Source organism: Urocitellus parryii, chromosome 7 (assembly GCF_045843805.1).
Source record: "Urocitellus parryii isolate mUroPar1 chromosome 7, mUroPar1.hap1, whole genome shotgun sequence".
Taxonomy (NCBI): Eukaryota; Metazoa; Chordata; class Mammalia; order Rodentia; family Sciuridae; genus Urocitellus; species Urocitellus parryii.
The window spans coordinates 63,130,853-63,158,796 of record NC_135537.1 but is presented as its reverse complement, the minus strand read 5'-3'; the positions used below and the strand labels follow the sequence as shown (position 1 = coordinate 63,158,796).

At 34.2% G+C, this 27,944-nt stretch overlaps 1 protein-coding gene across 1 annotated transcript in view; it reads right to left on the bottom strand.

Annotated features, from left to right (window-relative positions):
* Positions 1-27,944, bottom strand: part of Rab2a (RAB2A, member RAS oncogene family) — a 91,866-nt gene that overhangs the window by 30,971 nt on the left and 32,951 nt on the right. Inside the window, exons 2-5 of the mRNA XM_026390801.2 lie at positions 24,668-24,739; positions 13,695-13,762; positions 5,662-5,744; positions 5,159-5,251 (exon numbers count right to left, since the gene is read on the bottom strand). Coding sequence (XP_026246586.1) covers positions 5,159-5,251; positions 5,662-5,744; positions 13,695-13,762; positions 24,668-24,739 — 316 coding nt within the window. The remainder of the gene's footprint in view (positions 1-5,158; positions 5,252-5,661; positions 5,745-13,694; positions 13,763-24,667; positions 24,740-27,944) is intronic.

Sequence of the window (27,944 nt, the reverse complement as noted above, 5' to 3'; positions counted from 1 at the left end):
CACATCCCCAGTCCTTTTTATATTGTATGAAGAGACAGGGTCTAGCTGAGTTGCTTAAGGCCTTCCTAAGTTGCTGAAGCTGGCTTTCAACCTTCAATCCTCCTGCTTCAGCCTCCTGAGCCTTGTCTAACTAATTGTACTCTTGATAGCTACCTTTCTAACTGGAGTGAGATGAAATCCCAGCGTAGTTTTGATTTGCATTTCCCTAATTGCTAAGTATGTTGCATATTTTTTCATATATTTGTTGGCCATTTGTATTTCTTTGAGAAGTGTCTGTTTAGTTCATTTGCCTATTTGTTCACTGGGTTGTTTTTTGATGGCAAATTTTTTGAGTACTTTATATACTTTGGGTATTCATCCTGTGTCAGAAAAGTAGCTAGCAAAGATTTATCTCATTCTGTAGGTTTGTTCTTCACTAAGACTTAAATTTTTTCTTTGTCATGCAGAAGCTTTTTAATTAGATGCAATCCCATTTATCAATTCTTGGCATTATTTCCTGAGCTTTAGGAGTCCTACCAAGGAAGCCATTGCCTATGCCTATATGGTAAATGTTGGCTCTATTTTCTTCTAGGATTTGCAAACTCTTTGGTCTAATTCCAAGGTCTCTGATTTATTTTGTGTTGACTATGTTCAGGCTGAGACAAAAGAGATCTAGTTTCATTCTTCTATATAACCAGTTTTCTCAGAACCATTTATTAATAAGGCAGTCTTTTCTCCAACAGTGTTTTTGGTGCCTCTGTCAAGGATCAGATGACTGTAGATGTGTGGATTTGTCTCTGTGTCTTCTGTTTTGTTTCACTAGTCTATGTATCTGTTTTTATGCCAGTACCACACAGTTTTTGTTACTGTAACTCTGTAGTACAATTTGAAACTGGGTATTATGATTCCTCCAGCATTTTATTTTTTTGGCTTAGAACTGCTTTGGTTATTCTGTACCTTTTATTCTTCTAAGTGAATTTTAGAACTGTTTTTTCTAGTTCTGTGAAGGATGTCACTGGTATTTTGATGGGAATTGCACTGAATCTATATGTTGCTTTTGATGAATGGTAATTTTAAGAATGTTAGTTCTGCTGATCCACAAACATGAGAGGTCTTTCTATCTTCTAGTATTCGATTTCTCTTGACAATATTTTATAGTTTTCATTGTAGAGGTCTTTCACCTCACTGGCTAGATTTAGTCCTATTATAATTATTATTTTTTGAGGTTACTGTGAATGGGATTATTTTTCTGATTTCTTTCTCAGCAGATTCATTATTGGTATACAGGAAAACTACTGACTTTTCTATGTTGATTTTGTAACATGCTACTTTACTGACTTAGTCTATTAGTTCGTGCGGTATCCTAGTAAAGCTTTCTGGATCTTCTAAGTATAGAATCTTATCTACCAAACAGATAATTTTACTACTTCTTTTCTATTCTTTATCCTTTTTATTTCTTTTTCTTGCCTAATTGCTCTGGCTAGAATTTTTAGTATTATATCAGAGTGATGAGAGTGAACATCTTGTCTGGTTTTGAATTTTAAAGAAAATACTTTCATTTTTTCTCCCTTTTCATTATGATGTCACCTTTGGGTTCATTGTATACAGCCTTTATGATGTTAAAGTAATTTCTTTATATCCCTAGTTTTTTCTTAATTTTTTTTTTTTAGTTGTAGATGGACACAATATCTTTGTTATATTTATTTATTTTTGTATGTGGTGCCGAGGATCTAACCCAGTCCTCATGCATGTGAGGTGAGCGCTCAGCCACTGAGCTACAGCCCCTGCCCTTTTCAGTGTGTTTTATCATGAATGGTCGCTATTTATGTTAAGTACTATATTATGTTGAAGGCTTTCTCTGCATCTATTGAGATGACTATGTGATTTTTGTTCTTAATTAGCAGTATATCTTTACTGAAGTGCCAATTCACATCTTTTACTTATTTTACAAAGCTGGATTATCTGGTTAGAGAACTGTGATAATATTCTTATATTCTTCATATATTCTAGATAAAAATACTTAGGGGTTGTGGCTCAGTGGTAGAGCTTACCTTCCACATGTGAGGTACCACATAAAAATAAATAAAATAAAGGTATTGTGTCTATCTACAACTAAAAAAAATTAAAGAAAAAAAAAAACCTTGTTAGATACGTGTTTTGCGAATACTTTCTCTCAGTCTATAGTCTGCCTTTTCATTTTTGTAACCTTCCCCTCCACCCCCCCCCCTTTTTTGAGTTACAGGGGATAGAACTCTAACATTGAGCTACATCTCTAACCCTTTTTATTTTGGGACAGTGTCCCACTAAATTGCCAAGGTTGGCCTTGAACTTGTGATCTTCCTGTCTCAGCCTCCCAAATAGCTGGGACTACACAAGTATGCTACTACCCTCAGTTTCATTTTTGTAACTATTTTTTGGAGAGCAAATGTTTAATTTTATTTAAGTGTAATTTATTGACTTTTTTCCCTTTTATAGCTCATGTTTATTTCTTTTTTCTTTTTTTTTGGTCCCATTAAGAAATCTATGCCCAAACTAGGGTCATTAAGCTTTTGTCTTATTTTAGAAATTTCAAAATAGTTTTAGCTCTTACACTTAGTACTGTGATCTACTTAATTAATTTTGTTTCTCTTTCTCAAAGCTGTTTTAGCTAGATTATGGCTTTTGCAATTTCACATACATTTTAAGGAAAGGGTTGGGTTCATTTTTTTGTAATTGACTATTAACCTGTTTGAGCACAATTAATGAAAAAATTACCCTTTCCCTTCCCTGAATTAGCACTTTTGTCAATAAATTAATTTGCCACATATATATATTGATTTACTCTTCAGAACTCCTTATACTGTTCCACTAATCTATTCTGACTATTCCATTTTGGAACTTAAATGTCCCCCAAAAGCTTATGTGAATGCCTACTAGCCAGCTGATGGTGCTATTAGGTGGTGGAATCTTTAGGAGGTGGGGCATAGTTGGAAGTAAGTTAACTCATTGGGGGTGTGCCCTTGAAGGGGATAATAGGACCTTGATCCCTCCTTTCTTGTTTTCCAGCTTCCATGAGATGAGCACTTTCCTCTGCCATATGCTTCTATCATAATATATGGCCTTGACAAAAGCTCAGAAGCAATGAAGGCAAGTGACCATGGACTGAAAACTCTGAAACTGTAATCCAAAATAAATACAACTTTCTTTTATTTTACTTTTCTTAGGAAAGCTAATTAACATATGCCATTAGCAGACTAAAGTAGTTATAGTAGCTTTATAATAAATCTTGAAATCAGTATTATGGAAACTGGTGAATCCTCCAATTTTGTTACTCATTGTCAAAACTGTTTTGTCTAGCTTACGGCTTTTGCAAATTTGCATACATTTTAAACTCAGCTTGTCAATATCTAGCTCCCCTCAAAAAAAGTGTTTAGGGAGGCTGAGGTTGTGGCTCAGTGGTAGAGTGCTCATCTAGCACATGTGAGGTACTGGGTTCGATCCTCAGCACCACATAAAAATAAAAAAGATATTAAAACTAAAAAAAAAGTGTGAAGGACTTTGGAAGTTCAGTTCATCTTTAGATAAACTTGAGAAGAATTTGTATCTTAAAAATATTTAGTTTTCTAAGCTGGGCGTGGTGGTATATGATTGTAATAATAGCTTGGGAAGCTGAGGCAAGAGGATCACCAAGTTTGAGGTCAGCCTCAGCAACTTACCAAGGCCCTAAGCAATTTGGTGAGACCTTCTCTCAGAATAAAAAATAAAAAATAAAAAGGCTCTGATGATATACCTCAGGAGTAAAATCCCTATAAGTTCAATCCCCTAAGAAAAGAAATTTAGTTTTCTAATCTACAAATATGGTATACTACTCCATTTATTAAGTATGTTCACAATATCAATATATTTTCTCTTCCTTTTAGAACCTGGAAGACTATAGAGATGTCATCCTTTCATTCCTGATACTGGTGATATGTCTTTTTTCCTGATTAGAATCTATTTTATTTATTTTCTTAAGAACTAACTTTTAGTTTCATTAGTTTTCTTTTTATCATCCCTTTCTTTGCTTACCTTGAGTTTAACTGCTCTTATCTTTCTAGTTTCTTAAGGTAGAAGTTTAGATTGTTGATTGATACTTTTTCCTCTCATATGAATTCAATGTTATAATCTTCCTCTAATTACTGTATTAACTGTATCACATACATTTTAAAAGATTGTAGAGTTAACTTGTGGAAAACTGATAACAATAAAAATAATCACTATCCAGAGAAATGTAGACTGTGCCCTGTGGAATACAATTGTCACTTTGTAAGTTTTTTTCCCCCTCACATTTTTGCATTCATCTTTAAATAAATTTTAGCATTCCTTATTTGACTATAAATGTGCAGTAAAGAGTTCTCTCTTGAACTAGTTTGTAAAGTCTTATTGCTTTCTCAATTAACAATGAGATAAAAAAAACTTTGATATGTTCATTATCATGAGTCATGATTTTCTAATATTTTCTTTTAACAATATCTATTTTATTTATAAACCCAAGGAATCCATGAACTGTGTCTAGCATTCTAAAAACATTGATTTTGTTATTACATAATTATGTACTAAAATTAGTAAAAACTTTTCCATACTCTTGGAAGTTTAGAAACTTAGGCCAAGCAACTATGTTTTCTCATGTATTATCATTTTAAGCCTAATATGCAAACATGTTTACTGCAGATAATGCTCTAAGTAAAACAAGACTTAAAAAAATTAATATGACACTAATATAAAGTTAAGGAAGTAAGCTTAAAATGTACTAATGTAATACTTTCTTAACAATATTAAGAGTTTTAGAACTTTAGAAAGATACCTGATTAATCTCTACACTGTATTAATTCCTATAATGCACATTAAGTCATGAAAAGGGAAATATTTTTCTGAAACAATTTAGACAATACTTAATAGTCACCCGTCCTTCCAATAAATCATTGGGTTTTATTTTAAATTAGTAACCAGATAAAACTCCTCCAGATTAATGATAATTTTCAAAAGAGCTACTTATTTGTATTTTAAAAGCCAAAAGAACTACCTTACAATTTCCAAAATTTTTAAATTTAAAAAGCCATATACTTACATGTAGGCAAATGTACAAGAAAAGGAGTCACACAAACAGTAATCTACAGTGTCCATCATTAATGCAAAATAACCTCTAATTTAATCCTTTTACCTTTTATTTCCAATAAGCATAATGACCATGTTGGAATTGGAATGCTGGCGGGCATCTTCTAACCAGGTTGTCAAGTGGTTGAATGTATCTCTCCTAAACATAAATGATAATTTGATTACATTTTCAAAGTATTTTTCTTAGTGGTGCACAATGATAACCATTTTTTGCCATATCCCACTTATATAATGAGAAACAGTTTGCAAGTACAAAATTTGAGTTTAGAGTTCAGTGATTATATTTTAGTTTAGAAATTAAATGTAACCACACTTAGAAAATTCCAACAAATAAATAATCTTACCAAGTTGATAACTCAGGGCACTTATTTAAGTAAGAAAAAGAATTCTGCTGCAGAGTTCTGTAGTAAATTTAAATTTGATTCAAGATAAATAGTTTTCATGGTAAGCCAGGGCATAAAGACAAAGCTAGTTTTATTAGTGCAACCATACTTGTTTAGAAATAATCTCTGCACCGACCACTGAACTGAACAACTGACAAGTACTCACCTTGTAATATCATACACTAGTAAAGCCCCTGCTGCACCTCTGTAATACGACCTTGTGATGGAACGAAAGGACTCCTGCCCTGCCTGTGAAAAAAGAAAAAATTGGAAGTTTCCTTTAAAACTCTCTTCTGCATTTTCATGTCACTCATACAGAAAATATGGGGAGAGGTACATAAAAAGAGAGAGAAAATCCTCACCAGTTTCTGGAAAAAAGTCAATATCACTATTGCTCAAGTCACTAGGATGCACATACAGGGTTCCTGCAACCCTAGGTTTTGCCACCCGAAAAAAGACCCCTAACCTTTTTTGGCAATCCCTGACAACCCAATTTACTGAATGGTTTCACAATACATGAATCATTATTAGAGCACAGAATGGACTCCTAGCAACTAAGCTCTGAAGACAAATTTGAAAGGAAGCAAATAACCCAGAGCCTCACATTTGAATTCAATAACCCACTCCCTGGGGCAGCTGTTGACACTAGAATAAATAAAGCCCATTGTAAATAAATGATGAATGACATCTTTACGCCCACCATCTGCTGGTGTAAAGGTTGTTGGAAGGCCAAGGATGCAGATTTTATCAGTTATATCATAAACTGCAGAGAGCTTTCAATAGTCATAAGATGGAATTCTTTGAGCAATCATTTTATTATGAAAAACAGAAAATGGTTCTGAATTTAATTTATTTAATTTTTTCCTCCACACTTAATCAATTTTCTCTGCATTTGATATACAATGCTTGTCAAAAGGCAATAGGATGTAAAGTCATCTTTATATCCACTTGTGAAACACACACCAGAGATTAAACAAAATTAGGTAATTTCTCTAACTCATGGTACTAGCATTCTGCTTTGTAAGAAAGGATAAAAAGGGATAGGACTATTGCCTGAGTTTAAACTGACAGAGTTCTTATTAAAAGTGCTTCTTAAAATTTTAATCATTTTACCTTTAAGGAAAAATAAGCATTTAAATTAAGTAAATAAGCCAGTTTTAACAATTTTTGTCTTAAAATCTGTAGTTGGAAAATATTGTTTCACATGTTGAGTTCTGACATTCCAAGTTATATCTAAAGCCTTCCCACCCTTGTAATGCACAGAGACAAGCTCATAATCTGCCAGTTCTAACACTTACTACTCTGTAATACCTTGCTCTTGTGGGCTCTCCAACTATATTCCTTCCCTCCCATGCCTCTACCCTCAATGCCCATCACTGGGGATAGCATACAGCTGGCACTCAGAGAGAGTCTGATAAATGAAAGAATAAATCCTAATTTCCTAGTCACCTGCAAAAAATGGGTTAGTACTCCATCTTGCCTAAATAAAAAGACATGCTAACATTCAATGGAAATAACTTCTTCTGTGTAGAAATTAACAGATCCTCTCTTGGTAACCAATTCTAGCACTTACAATCAGATCTTATACTAGTGAATGAGAAAAAAAAAAGGTGCAAAAATAACCAACTCATTCTACACAGGTTAAAAAACCATATGGTACCGTTCAGGAACATAAAATTAATTTTTATGTATGTACATTTATTGAGTATTATCTTTCAAAAAAGTCTTCAAATCCAAGTTCAAAATGGAAATATTAGGAGAATTCCTTCTTTAATGGGAAAACTAAGAACTAGATATTTAAAAGATTTATTTTATTATGAATCATATATACCAAGAAAGGATTCTGTGGCAAACAATACAAAATGGGTGTATTTTACAAGTTCAATATAAAAATCATGTTTAGATATCTTATATTTCTCAAGGCTAACCATCAAGTGAAGGTAAAAATCCTTTAAAACAACATCCTTGGAAAATTCTGTGGGGTGAATTATATGAATGCATTGGTAGAAAAGCACTACTAAAAGACTTCAAACCTTCAATGATAAGATACCGTAAAACAGTAAAAGGGAAAATAAACTTAGGAAAAGGAGAAAAGCAAACTTTTATAAAACATTCCTATTCTTCCTGAACTGTTCTTCAGAGAACAAAAAAATATGTTCCAATGTGGAAATAACTTATACAACACATCACTTTATACTAAGTCCACTGAATCTGGAATTTGCCTATTAATACAAAATCAGACAAAACTTCAAGCAAATAAAAACCCACACATTTCAATCAAAGACTATAAATTTAAGTATGCCTCTTAAAATGCATAATTATTCTGTAGTAAATGAAGATCTATGTTAAAAAGTTTCCTAATTTTTGAGACCTGACCATTATATATCCTGGTTTATGGTAAGGGAATTGGCAGCCTTGAAATAAAACTGGTCCAATAAAGTGTTTTATTATAGTTTCTCTAACTGTAAATAAACTATTATACAAACTAACTGCATAAAGCTAGTCTGATGTTAACTATTTTGATATTGGAGTGAAATAATCTAATTTTTAAAAAGTACTTTCATACCTGTCTAAACTCTGATTGACTTACATTGTGAAAAATGTTAATTCAGGAAACACAGGTGTTATGTTTGATCCTCTTTAACTATAAAATATTGGTTAAGAGTAAGAAATTTCTGATGGAAGCTCAGGATACAAAAGAAAAATGCATTTAATGAAAATAGGAATGACTAAGTGAATAGCACCAAAAAACAAATAAACCTGGGCTATGGGTAGCCTGAATGGACCATGTGGTTCTTTCAGCTTACAACAAGACTGTCTGACTTCTTAAAATAAAAACCAACAATATACCCAGATATACACAAAAGTTGAGCAGATCAAGTCTGCTTCAAGAGATAATGGGCATACTCATTTAGTGATGCTTAGCATTAAAAGCAGAGTCATGAAACATTTGTGCAAAAGGAGTCTTACAGACCTTCATTTTTCATTTAAATATTGCTAAATCAAACAAACTTGCTCCTCTGAGCCATTTAAAAAACTACTTCCAATACCATATAAAGACTCCTCCAAACTGGTGTTCCCATGTGACTGGCTCTTTCTGTTGATTACAAATTTTGTAGTAACAGGCTGGCAACTATATCTCCACAAAAACATGACTTTACACATTATGCTATTGCTCAAAAATCTCTTAAGTAACTTGAGAGTTAAAGCTGTAAACTCAACAATCTCATTTCACTTGTCTCTAAAGCATTTTTTTCTTATTGAGAAAATGTCTTGATACATTTTCATCCTCCAGAGATTTTGCCTGTAGTCTGAATATTCTTGCTTTGCTGTCTCTCCTAACTCCCTGCCTCAAAAACTGCTTTTCTCTTCCTTCCACCTATCCAATTTCTATTTCCTTAGAGGACTAGTTCAAACTCCTAAACTTTTCACAAAGTTAGGAAGTTTGTCTACAATAGTCCACAATTACCCTTTTCTCAAAAAAATCCAAAAGCACTCTCATGTGATCTTAATACCACTGATTAGACAAAATGAATACATCACTCAAATGCAATTTTCTTTTAGTTCTCCTTGAGAGCCTAAATCAGAGTATGAAGTGTATTTACAGTCGGCACTGAAATATGTTATCTTGATTGATCCCAAAGAACCGATAAAGTTAAAAAATTAAGATTTGTGAAAATCAATATTATAGTAATGCTTCTCTTACTTTCATTGTTAGTCATTTATCTAAAAACTCCAGTTATGTAGACTAGATAAGAACCAAAAAGGAAAAAATATAAATAGCCAAATAAGTTGTCCACTGACTAAGCATTATATTTCAGGAACTTCACTAAATAGACTCAATTTTAAAATTTAGACCAATAATCAGGGAATTGATTTCACTGAGGTGAAAAATTTTGAAATCTATATGCATGAACAAGACTTCTGTTTTGGATGACCATTAGAGTTAAGAATCAAACTGATTTTTAGTATTCCTATGTTCACAGCAAGGATGGTAAGAAAACCAACCTAGGCTATTTTATTTTAAACCTACTAAGGGGACTAAATCAGGTCCTGAGGTTGGAAATATCTAGAAAAAATAGCACAAGTTAACTGCTTTTAAATATTGAGAATATTTACTTGAGGGGGGCAGGGAGAGGATATAATCAATCTCCACTATAGATTTTTGAAATACTGCCACATAAGAGAAACTGAAGGCCACAGGTGAGAGGTAATCACTAGAGTAGAAAAGGCTGAACAACTGTAAAGGAGGTAAAACAGTAGGATCTCTAAACTTCTCAATGGAGATGGGGTGGAGTGGGAGTGTGAAGGGAGCAGCGATGATGATAGGCAGAAAGTGAAGTAGGACTGTTTCTCAGCCTAGAGTTCCACGTGCCTTCCTTTGGCCCTACTGCATTCTGGATATCCATCCTTACTGATAGATTTTTTTTTTTTTTTTTTTAAAGAGAGAGTGAGAGAGGAGAGAGAGAGAGAGAGAGAGAGAGAGAGAGAGAGAGAGAGAGAGAGAGAGAGAGAGAGAGAATTTTTAATATTTATTTTTTTTTAGTTCTTGGCGGACACAACATCTTTGTTGGTATGTGGTGCTGAGGATAGAACCCGGGCCGCACGCATGCCAGGCGAGCGCGCTACTGCCGAGCCACACCTCCAGCCCCTTACTGATAGATTAAAACAAAATATTATTCCATTTTAAAATAAGAAGTCAAAAGAATAAACTGACATGATTTTCAAAAGAAAAACAAAAACACACAACAAAGAAAAGCTTTGATTCATTAACAAGGAATTTTGGCATACAAGTTTCTACATAACTGTCAATACTCCAATACATATTTGATGGAAAAAAATATTTGTAAATCTAAAATATATATTTATAGGGAAATTGAACAGATACATGTTCTAGATACTTAACTAAAAAACCCATACTACAAATTTTGATGGGGGAGATTTATTTGGATATACTGGGAAGGCAAAAGTGATAAAAGACAAAAGATGAATAAGAGTAAAATGGGGGAATCAAGTCTGGCTAGGGTTTAATAGGGAGAACAGACTTCATTTTGTCCTTCATCCACCAATCAATGAACAGGAAGTAGGTTCAACTTATGTTTCTTCATTGACTTATTCTGAAATAGACACATTTGGCTTTGGCTTTTGATTAAAAAAAAAAAAAGTCACTCATCAGAGGGCAAAAAGGAGGAGGCACTGGACTGATAAGACTATCACTGCTTCCAGCTGTGAAACTGACTGATGGCCTCAGGCCTCTAAGGAGTTATCTGCTGGCAGCTATTTTTACAATTTGAAAAAAAAAAACAAAAAAAAAGTGGGGAGAGGTTAAAAAAGAAAACAAACAAAAGATTAAAAAAGAAAACAAACAAAAGATGGCAAACCACAATTTTTGGGGGAAGTGAAAATAGATACACAATAAATGACAAACATCCTAATATATGAATTGGCCATGGGGTGAGGATGAATTAATACATAACACTTGGCTAATATTGCCAAGAGAACTCTGGGATGATTTTCAAAGTGTCCTCAGTTAGAACAGACATGACTCTCACAACTAAAAATGCAATAATCTATACAAATGTCTAGAAACACTGCTAAACTTGGTATTGGGAAACCCTGTTTCACTAAGATATAAACTAAATGTGAAACCAACCTTAATCATGATTACATTTGTGGCAGAGTTTTGGAAGTAAGGTATAAAAGAAAACCAATGAAAGTAAGAGAACAATCTATAAGAAACCACTTTCAAAAAAGTTAACAATTTTTTTTGAAACAGTTCTTAAAATCTAGAACAGGTCACTGGTTATTAAAGTCCTGTCCTTTGCATTCTAGGATCCCTGAATTTCTTTTTTAGGGTGGTGATGATGTCTTCAAAAGTACTCAAGTCTTTCTCTTTTAAACAAAGAAGAAAGCTAGTCTTCTGCCCCCACCCCAGGCAAAATGAGTTTTTTCTTTTATGTTCCTCTCATTATTGCATAAGCAACTATTCTAGATTTCTTCTGAAAGATACGTAATGCAAGAAAATCTATTCATAAGCTGAAAGAAAAAAATTTTAAAAGTTCCCATCAAAAGAAGGATGATAAATTAAACCTATAAAAGACCACTGGGAATGAATCATTGAGTCAAATTTCTCAAAACAAGAATTAAGGGAACACTTTAAGTACAAAATAACAGTGAAATAAAGTAGAATAAACTACAGACAACAAGTGGTTTTGTTTAAAAGTTTATATTAGCCTTTCCTTTTTGAAGCTATGTACTTCACTAGAAGACATCTCGTAAACACATCCAATAATCCTGCAAGTTGCTTAGCAGAATGAGATTCTGTACTTAATTCAGTAAAATTTACTAAACACTGTTATCAGTGACTGAGTTAAGAACAAAAGATGCAAAATTGAACAAGACAGAGTTGGTACCTTCTCTCACAATGCTTATTCTGATGATAATATGTGAACAAAAACATAAGATGACAATGGGACCAGAACGTTAATAAAATATGCATAAAATATTTTGGGAAGAATAAGTTATTCTCATGGGGATCAGAAAAGCTTCTGAAAGAGTTGACAACTGAGCTAGCTTTAAATAGAAAAAGTCTGAAAAGAGGCATTTCAAGCAAAGCAAGTATTTATGTATTTAACATATGAAAAATGTGTTTATTAGGGTAGCAAATAACCTGGTTCAGACTTCTAGCCTGAATGTGTGCTACACAATGTTATAAGAAAGCAATTTAGTTTGTACAAATCAGTTCTGAAAAAAAAAAAAAACTTCCTTTTGGTTGGTGATCATAATTTCATACCTTTCACAAAGAAAACGACTCATTTTATGTTCTCTTTTCCATGCAGTTTTGAAATTAAGTAGCTTTAGAGAATGTAAATAAAAAATGTTTTGAGATGCTATATGCTTAGGAGGAAACTCCTAAGAAATAGTAAAAGTATGAATCTTCAATGAAGAAGAGGTCAGAAAGTACAAGATCCCTGAGTCTAATGCATAACACTTAGAGCAGTACCAAGACACAGGGTTTACTACTTAAGGGCCAACTGTGGGATATACAGCATGTATCAGGAAACCTAGGACCCCAAACAGCTTCCAGCAACTTGCTTAGTCTCGAGAATCCTGACCGAGACTAGATATTCTCGTGATTCCTTCCTTCAATAGCTATTATCTATCCATGACAAGTCGGTCTTATGTGTGTGTAGTTGATGTAACTTCCATAAAAGTTGCAGTGATTATCCTAACAGGTAACAAGTTTATTATTGTTATTTTAAAATGAATTGGAGGCTGAAACCAAAAAGTTTGAAAACTGCTCTCTTAGGACATTAACTGAATTATATAGTAACTTCATTTTTAAGAATCTAAGATCAGTGAATAGAGAAAACAGCCACTCAAATTATTTTCTGTATTCAGTAGTTTAGATAAGAAACCACCACTAAAATCTATAAAGCATGGCATATGCTAGGTGCTCAATGAACAGTGACAAATGACAGAATTAGTTATTGCATTAGGACAAAATGGCTTCAAGTGGTTGGAACTAAGTCAAATAAAATACATTAATAAGTTGTCAGGATAAGTTACCCTACACAATCGATATTTTATTTTACTACATATGTATATTTCTGACATGCTAATTATTTCTCTTAAAAGTATGGTTTCTAATGATTTACAGTAGAAGGGGTAGAGAGAGAAAAGGGGAGGGGAGGGGAGGGGAGGGGAGGGGAGGGGAGGGGGGATAGTAGAGAATAGGACAGACAGCAGAATACATCAGACACGAGAAAGGCAATATGTCAATCAATGGAAGGGTAACTGATGTGATACAGCAATCTGTATACGGGGTAAAATTGGGAGTTCATAACCCACCTGAATCAAACTGTGAAATATGATGTATTAAGAACTATGTAATGTTTTGAAAGACCAACAATAAAAAAAAAAAAAAGTATGGTTTCTAGAGCACTTTCATTTAGGCTTCACTTCATTTAGCATTCACTCAGATACACTCACCAATACCCAACACCTGCAGACCAAGCTGCAAAATCACTGCATAGGAGAAACCAGTTTTCTTTATCATATTTTGCTTTATGGCTATAGAATTTTAGTATCTAAAAAACTATAACAAGCAAAAAGTAACATTAAAACAAAACAAGCATACAATGTACTTTTATAAAATAACTTTATTGAGGTCATACAATGTACTTTTAAAATACTTACCGTATCCCATATCTGAAGTTTTATCTGTTTTCCATCAATTGTTATCATTCGAGCACCAAACTCTACACCTAAATAAAACAGAAAATGATTTGTTAAATAAATTAGTTGAAATATATTTTGCATTCAAAGATTAAAATGATGAATTCTAATTTCCAGGACATGCTATGCTGTGACATACAGATAAACTTTTAACAAAAAATCTGCTATCCTTGGAAAATACATAGACTAAGACAGAGGTGCTGGTAAGACATAAGCTAAAGACAATTAAAATATGAAGATAGTAAAGTCTGGCATAGTCAATATCAAGAAACCAACTGTGGCCTTCAAAGACTCAGTAACAAAAACAAGAAGTGATTAAAGCTGAGTGTGGTGGTGCATGTCTATAATCCCAGTAACTCTGGAGGGGGAGACAGCAGGATCTGAAGTTCAAAGCCAGTCCCAGCAATTTATTGAGGCTCTAAGCAACTTAACAAGACCCTGTTCTCAAAAATTAAAAAAAAAATAATAAGGGCTGGAGATGTATCTCACTGGTAAAGTACCTGTGGGCTTAATCCCTTGTAAGGGGTAGTGGGAGGAGCAATTCAAGAGCCATATTTGAGTAATGTATACTAAATATTAAAGTTTCTTAAGAAGTACATTAACATTGTGTAAAAACATCATTCTAAAAAGATCAGATATAAACTTCAACCTAATCTTAATTTCCAGAATGGGTAATCAACTAGGAGGGAAAAAAAAAACCCTCCAAATCTGTGCACTAGAGGATAAAAGTCACTATTTAAACTTATTTCTAGACACTTCTTCATGAGTACATACACATGCAGAATTAGTACACACTTTTACATAAATTGTGTGCATATAAATGCTATTCTCTGCAACTTGCTTTCCATTAAGTAATACACTTAATTCCCTATCACAGAGACTTTATTCCCTATCACAATCATTCCTGAAGTCAATAAAAATGAACTACACCATTATTTTTGCTATCTGCACAATATTCCTTCGTATATAGATGAATTACTAAATTGACGCTCTATTGCTACAAATTTAGGTTGTTTCCTTGTTTACACTATGAAATGAACTTTCTTTATTTTTTAGTTGTTGATGGACCTTTACTTTACTTATTTATATGTGGTGCTGAAAATCAAACCCAGAGCCTCACACATGCTAGGCAGGTGCTCTACCACTGAGCCACAACGTCAGCCCTGAAATGAACTTTCTGCATACATTTTTCAATTACTATAATTCTAGGCAAATTCAGGAAGTAGAACTGTAGGTAAAAGGGAATACAAAATTTCTGTTTACAAGTTCACTCCTTTGCCTTTTTTATTTGTATTTATCATCTCTTTGGAAAATATTCAAATATTATTATCTCTTTGGAAAATATCAAAGCAGGAGAAAAAGAGGAGATAATTTTATAATAGCAAACAAATGGGAAGACAATTCTGAGAGTTGTCTATCACTTACATCAAATCATCAGTTCCTGAAATATATTCTATCGGTATTTAGATCAGAGTCAAAGGTGAGAAGACACACATGGTCTCCAGAAACCAGATGTCAGTATTCTGGCTGAAAAATAGCTTCTAGTTTACCATGGAAGAGCATACTGCCTATGTCAGAAATTCATTTCAGTATCATCTATGACTCCTTCAACTGTGATCCGGAGGGTGAGATAGAAAGTTAATTGGTCCTTCCATGATATAACTTAATGTGAGTTTTCACTCTATATTTTAATACTTATTCCATCATTGGGGCATAGATAATACCAAGAAAATAATGGTGACATTCATGTTTTTAGAGCTTGGAAATATAGGAAACCTAGAAAAAAGAGACTTAGGAATCATGATGTACTAGTATTAAAAATAAAAAAGTACAAAATTATGCCAGAAAACCATTTACATATGTACATGCATAGTTCAATATATATATACACATATATGTGTGTATATATATACATATATGTATATATATATGTATATGAGAGAGAGAGAGAGAGAGAGAGAGAGAGAGTGTGTGTGTGTGTGTGTGTGTGTGTGTTTGTGTATGTATGTGTGTAAAATCCTCTCAACCCAAGTTCTGTGCCACCAGGTGGTGACATCCACAAAATCACCCGGTCAAATGACATGAAAATTAAAGTACTTAAGGGAAGAAATAGGGGGCTAATTATGGCATACATGTTTTTTAAAACAGCCAGTATTTAAAAGGAACGTACTAAAGCACAAAATTCTACATATCAACAAGATATTTGACACAGTGGAAGCTTTTTCATAAAGCTATGTTTGTATTCACAAATTAGAAAGAAATTATATTTTTTTTCCCCACTGTATGGGTAAGCTGGCTTTCAACCACAACCAAAAAACAACTACATTATTCACTGGGGTTTAAGACTTTTTCAATTCAATATACAATGTCAGATTTGACCAAAAAAACAACTATGAATTAGAAACAAACACACAAATGCTCCTGATACCAAGGGTATGCATGCAAGGCAACAGGGGCAAGCAGATGCTACCTCTGTGGAACTGACATCTGGAGGACAGGGATAAAAATAATAAGACTGATTGGTGACTATTCCATTTCAACAGAGGAAAGGCTAACAAGACTGCTCCTGCGGCAGGACTGATGTTGCAGCTTCTACTTCCTGGCCTTTGAGAGGCTTTGTTACTGCCATTCCTAATTCCAAATCTCCATCTTCCTGTAGAATCTACATGCAACTTCAGACATTGTGATATATTCCCTTATACTAAGCCTAAGTATATTTCTCTCTTTATTCAAAGTAGGTAGATAGAGGTTGGTGAAGCTTTAAGTCTTTAAACAAAGATTTTGCCTCTAAACTTGTCATATGAAAATCAAGAATATCTCTAAAGCAGGGAAGTGTCATAATATGATTGATGTTTTAATTTCATTTCTCAATAGGATGAGGACACAAAGAAGGAAACAAAAATAACAAGATGCAGAGACCAAATAAAAGGCTACTATATTATTTAGGCATAAGATACCAAGTGGTGGTAGGAAAATACAAAACACAAGCATTAATTACTGAAACCATGACTTTTGTTTTCCTATTGAATGCAATAGAAACAGGCTTTGGTTTCAGCATCAGAAACATAACCCATTCCCACTTACCTTCTCAAACTGGGTCCTGTATAGGTCTCACCCTTACATTCTATGTGGCAAAAGAAAATACTAAAATCTAATGTATGTTCAAAGTCTCAGAAATAAATATTAAAAGCAAAAACCTTATTTCTTTACTGGATTGTTAAAAAATGTGTCTTTTCCCCCCATTTAAAGGTATACATGCTTGAGAATTCCATTTAGAAAGATTTCTTTATCTTTTTTATGAGCTAAACTATTACCTGTATGCCACTGAGACTCTTTTCCATTTTCAATTAATAGCCAATTTGGCTGACAGAGAAATTATCTGTTGAGTCAAAGTCAAGACCTCATTTACATGACATTGTCAGGGAGTGCGGCTTATTTTTAAAAATAGGTTATAGGATCCAACTTTCTAGAACAAAATGCTCTTAAGTAAAATACTTTTTCTAATTGTCTCTAAATCATTATCATCCTTATACAATAATTAAACCATTTACTGATAATTACTCATAATCGATACCTACTAGTTGAATGATCATGGGAAAGTTATTAAACCCTTTCTGCCTCTTAGTTTCCTTACCTGTAAAAAGGTATTCATGATACCAACCTCATGAATTTTTTTTCTGTCCAGGTTAAAAAGGTTACTATATAGCAAACAGAACAGGGTCCAACACACATTAAGTATGCAGAACATGAGTTATTGTTATTATTATTTCATATTATACAACAGAATTTCTAAAATTACATCCCACTTAATAACGAATGACAGCTTTGATGAGAAAGGGGACCTGTCAGAGCCAAGTAACTGTGAAGGTTAGAGATGTGCAGAGGTAGAATGTGGCTTCTTTCCCCAGGTGAGGCTGGGCATGATCACGTGGGCCTCCTTGTAATGTCAAGGCCCAAACCTCCAGGATGCTGGGGTACAAGGTGATAATGCCAAATCAGAGAGAAGTGTTATCAAGCAAACAGGCAGTCCCAGCTTTTGTCAGACTGGCATGAAAATATATTGGCCCCTATGCCTCATTATTATTTAGACATTGTGGAGGTTCAAAATGTAGGCTTCTGGAAAGATGGCTTGATTTTTCCTAATTCTAGAAACAAAGAAAAGCTTGATATAAAAAGTAATGTCCTTTGTTTCCTATGGAAAACAAAACAGCAAATACCATATTTAATGGTAAAAACACTAAAGGAATTAAAATTACTATGAAAAAAATATTACAAATGTCCTGAACTTGAAGTTATTCTAGAGATTTTGTCAAAATTATAAAAATACAACTTAAAGATATAAATATTAGCTAAAAAATTTAACGAAGAAAAAAAAGGCTAATAGTAAAAGTGACAAAAATATAACAGATAATTCAAAGACAGTACAAAGAAATAGTTCTTAAACATACAAAAAAAAATGATCAGCTGCACCAAAAAATAAAAAAAAAACCTGAAAAAATAAACATTTGTTGCCTTTATGATTCACAAACATTAAAACTGTAATAGAGGCAAGAGTGGAGAGAGAGATATGGGTACTTTAGTACATGGGTAGGGAGAGCAATTTGGGACAAGTTAAGTCTAAGAGGCCTACCAGACATCTAAGAGAGGAGATGTTGAATACACAGATGGATATATACATGATGTAAGGGGAACTCTGGAGAGAGTTCAAGAAGAAATGGGTGCAGAGAAACTGAAGACAGAAAATGGGGATTATTCTTTCTGAGGAATTTTGCTAAAATGAAAGAAGAGAATTGAAAGCTGGAAAAGAAAATAGAATCCTGCAAAATAACCATCAAAAAGGAAAAAAATTAAGAATGTCTGGAGAAAAAAGAACAGAGCTTAAGAATTCTTCCACAGTAGCAGGGGGAAGGCTGACTTGATTGGCTCAATGACAGTAAATGGTTGACACGGTGATTGGAACCTGTGAAAAAGTTCTTCCAACCTATCTCTAACTTTCTGAGTGAAACAGAAACCAAGATTATCAACTAAGAGTAAAAACAAGAAAGGTGCTGCATGTTTAAAGAGCAAGAAGATTCAATATATTTCTACAGGAAAGAATGGATTTCTACAGAGAGAGAATGGATTAGAAATAAAGTGCAGTTGTCAGGCTCACTTGAAGTTAGTGTCCAAGACATTAAATTGAGACTAGTTAGCATGGTCATCAGTTTTTTTCCCAGTCATATACAGTTGTATATATACAGACATGAATAGAATTTGGAGTAAACCTATAGGTTAGCCACAGAAAACAAAGAAGCAAGAGGATTGAGAGATAGGCAGATATTATTTTAATGACATAGTGGTTAGAATTAAAGTTTGATAAGCTGGGAAGTAAGAGGGGTTAGAGTGAAAAGATGGTAGGATCAACAGATTACAGATTTATGGAATTAAAAATGTCAGCTTTAGGAACTAAAGAGAGCGAGCTGGAAGAATGTCAGATAATCAGAAGAGAGAAAGTCAGATAACCAGAGTACTGAAGTGAAATTCTGAAATGGTTCCTAATATTGGTAATGACAATGTCTTAATTGTGACTATGAGAGTATATAGCTAAGGTAGTGTAAAAGCAAATCACTGGAGGAAGCCAGGCACAGTGGCACACGCCTACAATCCCAGCAGCTTGGGAGGCTGAGGCAGGAGGATCTGAAGTTCAAACCCAGCCTCTGCAACTTCATGAGGCCCTATGCAATTAAATGAGACCCTGTATTTAAATAAAATTTAAAAAGGGTTAGGAATACGATGTAGTGACTAAGCACCCCTGGGCTCAATTCCTGGTATCAAAAAAAATAAAAATTAAAAATAATTCACTGGAAGAGAGGAAGAAAAAGGAACAAAGAGGTCAGGATATGTGTGGGTGTGTGATCACATGTGGGTATAAGGCAGATGATATAGAATGTTTTTCTAGCTGCATGATTAGTAGTGAAGTCATTGCTTCAGTGCTTCTCAAACTTTAATGTTCATATGAATGTGATTCAGCAATCTGTATATGGGGTATAATTGGGAGTTCATAACCCACTTGAATCAAATTGTGAAATATGATGTATTAAGAACTATGTAATGTTTTGAATGACCAACAATAAAAAAAAAATAAATTAAAAAAAATGTTCATATGAATCACTTGGAGATCCTGTTAAAACGTGGATTATGATTCAGCAGATTCTTTTAACTTTGCTTATTTGGTTTTTGCTTTTTTGAGAGGTGTGGGTGGGTCCCAGGGACTGTGTGCTAGGCAAGTGCCCCATTGCTGAACTATGTTCCCAAACCCTCAGCAGACTTTTAAACAAGCTCCCATATGATACTGATGCAACTGGTTCAGAGCTCTAGTCTGGACTTTCAATGTTATTGTGTACATGAAGTTATTTGTAAACTTCTTTGATTTATATCTTATGATTCTCACCGAGATAGTGAAAGAATAAAGAGTATTTTACAGTATTTCATGATCTTTTATCTCCTCTTTTCCATCATTTAACACTTTCTTTGTCATGACCTAACCTTAAATTTTTCATCATCTATTTCTCAGGCAAAGGCAAGTATGCAGCAGTCAAGATACTGTCTTATGCCTATCTTAGCAAACATTCCCATATTCCTTTTGAAATTATGTACTAATGACCTGATATTTTTATGTCTGAAAAAATAAACTGCCATGATAGAGGTTTCCAAAAATGTTAAGGAGGGTATGTGTACAAGCAGAAACAGTAATTAACAATACTCACTGCTTCTGCTGGCCCGCATTCAGCTTGACTGACTGACTGACTGTAACTGAATACACTGAGTTTACTATATGTAACTACATAAGCTGTAATGGCAGAAAGACAGTCTGAGAAGAATGGTCAGCCTTGACTTTATAAAACAGTCTTCAGTGGGAAAAACATAATTATCAACATCAACAATGAATTGCAAACTCTATTATAGTTGTTTGCTTCACAGAAATTTATGGATTTTAAAGAAAGTATCACTACCTCAAATATTCTCACATGCTAGGCAAGCACTCTACTACTGAGCTACAACCCCAGCCCCCAAACATCTTAAATTCTGAGTCACTTTACATTCACTTTATAGGACCTGAAATAAAATTCTAGTTTAAAAGAGGTGTTGATGGTGTCTAACATTTTAAAAATAATAAGACTCTTGCTAAAGCCAGCTGTACCATGACCTCTAACAGTTTCTAAGAAAAAATATGATTTACTTCATGAAAAGTCCACTGGATGTAGTTTCCCTACACATATAGCAAGTAAAAGATAGGACTACCTATATCCATCCCCTGTAAGATTTACTTCGTCTTTGGAGGAGGAATGATTCTGATCATAAACAAAGAAGTTCTAAAGCATGACCTACTATGGACACCACTATTTACCACCCAAGTTGGTGTTGGGCTCATGCTGAAACTCAGAGCCTACACAGTTACTCTAACTTAGCTATTTTCCAGCATTTTTTATATTTCTTCCTTTCCAGTCAACAATAATTCCTCACAAGCATGGACATACTAGTCTCATTTCCTATAAATGGGGACTATAGTTTGGCATACGTAAATTTGCTTAGAAAAAAACTTCAAGAGCTGGGAATATAACTCCGTTGGTAGAATGCTTGCCTCACATGCACATGGTCCTGGGTTCAATCCCTAGCACCAGAAAAACAAACAAACAAAAAACTTCAATAAGCAGACATGTTAATGGCATGTACTGAGAAAACGGGGAAGAGCTAGCAACTAAGGTTTGATTGGACTTACTATTTTTTATGTATTAAGTAAAGTAGGAGAGAGAGTGAGAAGGCAGAAGAATCAAGAGCTTAGGTATGAGGCTTATAAGTACAGAATTGATCATTACAGTAGACAGAAGTTAAGGACACGATGACTAGCTAGGATAGCTAGATATCATGGAATTACAGTGTTAGTTATGACTATTCATCCAAACTTCTACTCATTACTACCGATTTGGTAACCAAGTTGTACAAAGTGACTGTGGACCCTAGGCCAGAGATGACAAAACAAGGAACCAATTGAAGCAATGAACTCTCTTCCACAGGGAACTTGGAAATGAGTTTAAAACAATCTCTGCTCTCCTGAATGGGATATGAACTTCAAAGCTACTGATAATAACTCTTTCCCACCATGGAGACTGGGAAACCAAACACACTGGTTAATAGGAAGAAAGAAAAATGAAGCAGGCATGAGAAAATAACAGAAGAATGTGAAAAAGACAAAATTTCTTATGTCTCCTCTTTAAGAGCTATAAACTCTGGTTCTAGGCTGCTTTCCTCCTTCGTTTCTGTGGGACATTGAAATATTAAAAATAATAAATTCTCCTTTTGGCTTAAGCTGAGTTAGGTGGATACTAATATTTACAAATAATTTGAAGAGTTAGAGAGGTGGCGAAAAGTGTATAGGTCAGGGTCCAACCAGAAAAACAGCAACCACACTTAAGTACTTAAATACTAAGAGAATTTAATGTAGGGGTTGGTTATAGTAAAGGAAGAGCAAAAAAAAAAAGAAAAGAAAGAAAGAAAGAAAACACCCCAAAGAGAAAGGGAACCAACCCACTGGTTCCTGCCCTAACAAGAAGCTGCTACTGTCCCTAGGCTGAGAGGATGCAGGGAGAAATTAGGGTTATCAAAGTGCAGGAGCCAGACTACCTGAGGGCTTGCCAAGCAGGGAGGGGCTAGAGATCCAGTTAATGGAGAACATATAGTCAACCCAGGCTGAGAGAAAAGTAGAAAAAGATCCTTGGCTTCTCTCTTCTTTTAGCCTACTACTTCCCAGTGGCTGCCATCAGTAAATCTAGAGTGAAGCCAGCTGGCAGTTACATGAGTTACAGTTTTCCAAACAACTTTCTTTGATCTGCTCCCTCATCTCTCTTACAAGTATAGCCTATGCCAATTTCTGACAGCATGCTTAGATCCATTCTCTCCATCGGGTGTGCCAAAACAGCTTAGAAACTTATGTGTAAGATTCAATGAAAAGAAAGAATACATTTATTTAGTGTTCTAATTTTAAAAAACAATAACAACAAAAAAATCTGATTAATTGTCTTAGGACTGGGGCATTCCTAAAATTAGCTACCAATGTTTAAAACCTATTGAACAAAGAATAGATCCTATACAAAAATAAGCTCATAAAAGCTAACAAAATCAAAAGGCCAGTATTAAATAGTACTACCTATTTTACCCATCATCATTGTATATACTTGGAAAATATAAAATTTAATATAGATTATGGATAATATTCTTATTAACAGGAGTTGCTAATAAAAATATCAATGTATCTACCAACTGCATATGACTTGGTTGAAACTATTCACTGATCTAATAATCTGATTATTTTAGTCAGCTATTTCACTGCTGTGACTAGAAGACCCGGTCAGAACAACTGTAGAGGAGGAAAAATTTACTTGAGGGCTTAAGGTTTCAGAGGTCTTAGTCCACAGAAGGTGGGCTCCATTCCTTGGGGCTCGAGGTGAAGCAGAACATCATGGCAGAAGAGTGAGGCAGAGGGAAGCAGCTCGCATTTTGATTAGGAAGCAGAAAGAGAGTTCTCCACTTCCTAGATACAAATATATACTCCAAAGCCAGGACTCCCAATGCCTACCTCCTCCAACCACACCCTACCACTTCAATTAACACTCAGTTAATCCCTATCAAAGGATTAATTTGCTGACTGGATTAAGACTTTCACAACCCACTCTTCTCCTCTGAACTTTCTTGCATTGTCTCATGCGTGAGCTTTTGGGGGACATCTCATTTCCAAACCATAACACTGATCAATAAGTTCTATCTTTGGTATTTTGAAAATGTGTAGGACATGAAAATTAATACGCTATAAATGGTAACTTAAAATCCATAGAAAATGAGCAGTGACTGAAGATTCACTAAGCAATCAGTTATTAACGAGTAACTAGATTCCCAATTACCCTTTTTCTTCATATTTAACTAATTCCTAGTAGTTAAATGGGCTATAGCTGTAGAATAGTCAGTTAGCTAGATTCCTTGGCTTTCAGCATATACTTTCAAACAAATAAGAATCCTAAAATGGTAATGATAACCTAAAATTTTGAGGATTTCACCCCCTTTATAGCATTGTATATTAATAAAAATGAATAGTATCACTATTTTAAATAATAACAGATAATAGTTACTGTTTCTTACTAGTAATGATTTCATTTACTAGTCATAATTGCTTGATGGCAGTTTCTCTTGGCTAACAATTATAGGCAAGTCTATAGTATTCACCATGTAGCCAGGCACTGTTCCAAAGCTTTATACTTATTATTTACTTAATGCTCACAATAACTTTGTGGGATTGGTATGGCTATGATTTTTCACTGTTCTGAAAGACAAAGTAAGAAATGGAGCAGAAGAGGTTTAACCAAATAGTGGCAATCCAGCAAATGGATTCACAGTTTCTACTCCTACCATGATGCTATGTTGTCCCCCAATTGTTTAATTATTAAATACAACTGAAATCTTAAATATCAATGTCTTCTGCATTGTTTGTACAAAATTGGGTAATACTGATTTTTACTTCTCATATTTCTAAAAAAATGATGGAAAGTAAACTGCACAAGAAACCTAGTTTCAGTTGGGACCAGTGGCACATGTCTGTAATCCCAGCAACTTGGGAGGCCATGGCAGGAGGATCTCAAGTTCAAAGCCAAACTCAGCAACTTAGTCAGGCCCTAAGCAACTTAAGGAGACTCTTGTCTCTAAATAAAACATAAAAAGACCTGGGGATGCCACTCAGTGGTTAAATACTCCTGGGTTCAATTCCTGGTACCAAAAAAAAAAAAAAAAATAAAAAAAGAAAGAAATCTAGTTTTTCACTGCTTTTGGAATCATCACTAATAGAATGGATCCTCTTACATATAAAACTATTTTAAACTTTTAATGCTTATCTCTTTTATAAAACTTACCAATAGTGAGGTCATGCACCGGCTGAAACCTCTTGTCTGTGAACTGTAGCAATAAGCATGATTTACCAACACCTGGAAATTAAAAAAATAGTTAACAGACAAAATTCACAGAAATTGAGAAACACTTTACAAAAGCACATAGAAAGTGGTAGCAAGGGTTTCTGGATGCAGTAAACAATCTGCCATTATTTCTCAAATACCATTTTTGCTCTTTCTTTCCTTTTTCTTTCTTTATTTTTTTTTGGTGTGTGTGTGTGTGTGTGTATGTATCAGGGGTTGAACCTAGGGACATTCAACCACTGAGCCACATCCCTAGCCCTATCTATTTTATTTAGAGATAGGGTCTCACTGAGTTGCTTAGTGCCTCACTTTTCTTGAGGCTGGCTTTGAACTGATCCTCCTGTCTCCGCTTCCTGAGCTGCTGGGATTACAGGCGTGGGCCACCATGCCCGGCCCTTTTCAGCTTTTTTAACTTATTCAACATTTCAATATGAAAGAAAGATATGGTAGCTGAACTTCCAGAAGACAACTAGCCCCTCCTAGAAGCCTCTACCACAGTACTACTCAGTAGAGTTTTCACTTACTTTTTTGTGTATGTGTGCATCAGTGAAAATATTTAAAGTACACCAATTTCTTATATTAGTTTATCATATGCCTAAACAAACAAGCCAGCAGTAAGTATTTGAGAACTACTTTTCTAAGAAAATGTGCTTGTTCTGATTTCTTGCTAATTTATTTCATGACCAACTGTAATCTGAATTGCATTCCTTCATTCCACTACACCTTCATTAAGGTTATGAATAACTTCTACATTCTCAAATTCAAAGTAAAATTTTCTATATTCATCCCACTTGTCCTTTAAAAAATTAGATATTGAACTCACATCTTCTTCCTAATTACTTTCTTTTTTTAAAAAATATTTTTAAAGTAAGCTTGATAGACCTTTATTTATTTATATGCGGTGCTGAGAATCTAACCCAGGGCCTCACATAATGCCAGGCAAGTGCCCTACTGTTGAGCCCCAGCCCCAGCCCCAGCCCTATTTTCATCTTCTTTAAGAAACATTTCCTCATCCTCACACTAGACTAAGCCTGTCACAGCATCCTGCACTTCTACCAAACACAAAAGGCAGTCATCATTCAAAGTCTTTATTGAATGCTTAATATGCACTGAATTAGGGACTTGAAGATATAGTAGTGAAGAAAACTGACATAATTCCTACATATGGAATTAACAGTCTAGCACAGGTGGAGGAATTACACAGAATGAACCCAAATATATGCCCAAATATGTAGATGAATTATAATTTGAAATAATTATAATGATTGCAACTTGAAAGAAAGAATAAGGTGACATTAGGAAGAGTAGTGAAAAAGACTTAAACTAAATAGATCGAGAAGGTATTTCTGAAGAAGTGTCACTTAAACTAGACTGTTCAACTTCTTCTAGATTATGAATTCAATGAGAAAAGGGACTGAGAATATCTTGTCATTTTTTGCCTTTACCCTATGGCACAGTGAAGGCATTTCATAATTTTGCTCAATGACTGCTTTTAATGTCAAACACTATTAGGATTGCCAAAATATCCAGCAACAAATCAAAGACACCTTCTGTAACTTATGATTGTTAAGTTTTATGAATATTTCAGTATTCTAGTTAACTGAAAAGATATTGGAATTTTCAAAATGTAACCTTGGAGAGTTGTCTTCTCTTTCTTATATAACAAAAAGTCCAAAGTCAAACTCATCATTTTATCTGATTTTTAACTCTTTTCAATAGTCTTCAGGTACAGGATTGAAGACCAATTTTTCTAAGTTAAAAGACCGTTACCAAGTATACAAAAGGAATTTGTTCTTTGCATAAAACCTATGACTATAGGAAATAATCTTAATTTTTCCATATGGTATAAAAAATTGTACTTAGAAATCACAGGTTTTATGGAGGGACCTCAAATGACAGAAGAGCCTGAAAAACCTTTCCTACTTTACAATAAAATACATACCACTCTAATAAGTCCACTTTTACTCTAAGTGCCGGTTAAATATAGAAAATGCTTATTCATTGTTTCTACACTTTCAAGACTCCATATTCTTTCCTTAGACAATCATTTATTTTTCAAAATAGAGAATATTTATACAGTGTCATTATAGTGATTCTCAAGTGTTCTTATTTACAAATCTATAAACTATTTAATAGGGTTGGTTACAGAGATAGCTTACTTTATTCAGTATTTATTATTTCTGTGTAAACTTGTTAACAAACAGGGGTGTATGGTCACACTCACCAATGCCCTTCCAAATTGCTAAGTCAAATAGCCAGCATTTTTTCTTAGTCTTCAACACATCTGACCCATAAATAGGATCTACTTGTACCCATAACCAAATCTATGAAATTTATTAATCTAAAGCCTCCTTGAGAATGAGCTCCTCTGGCTTTGTCAGGCTATAATTATCTCCTTGAATGTCTTTATTCTGTAACAACTAATTCTCTTCTTTTATGCAATCTTGTATTAAATACTGAGGGTTTTCTATACTTCACCTTTGTTTACACCTCTCACTCTACCCCACCCTTTTTAGACTAAGAGGAACAATCTAGTCCTGAAGCCTCAATCTACTTTAATAAATTAGTCAGTAATTATTAAATCCATCTCCACTGCCACCATCTTTTTAAAAAAATATTTCTTTAGTTGTCGATGGGCCTTTATTTATTTGTTTATATGGGGTGCTGAGAATTGAATCTCACATATGCTAGGCAAGTGCTCTACCACTGAGCCACAACCTCTGCTCTACTGCCACCATCATAATGTTATTCCAGTCATTTCCAACTCACAATAGAACATTTCCACTTTAATTCCTTCAGGCTTGAAACACACACTTCCCAAACCTAATTCATTCTTTTCCCTACTATCCTTCCCTACTGGTTCTTCCCAACCAATCCTAGGTTCAACTTATCAAAGACAACAGAACAAAATGCAAGTTTTCCATATTTCCTAATTTCCAGAATTGGGTCCTAATGGATCATACTAACAGGAAATGCAGAATCATTTTAATTCCTCCTCTTCATTATCTCCCTCAAAGGGTTCACCAATCTATCTCATGGATTCTCTCTGAAATATCTTCATGAATACCCTTCTCTCATCTTAATTCTCAGTGCTATAATCAATTAGACACCCAAGTGCAAATGTGAGTAGACAACTGTCTATGAATCTTCATTTCAGGAAGGGTGTTCAGGATACAGACAAAAATTTAAGACTTGTCAGCATAAAAAAATTAAAGGA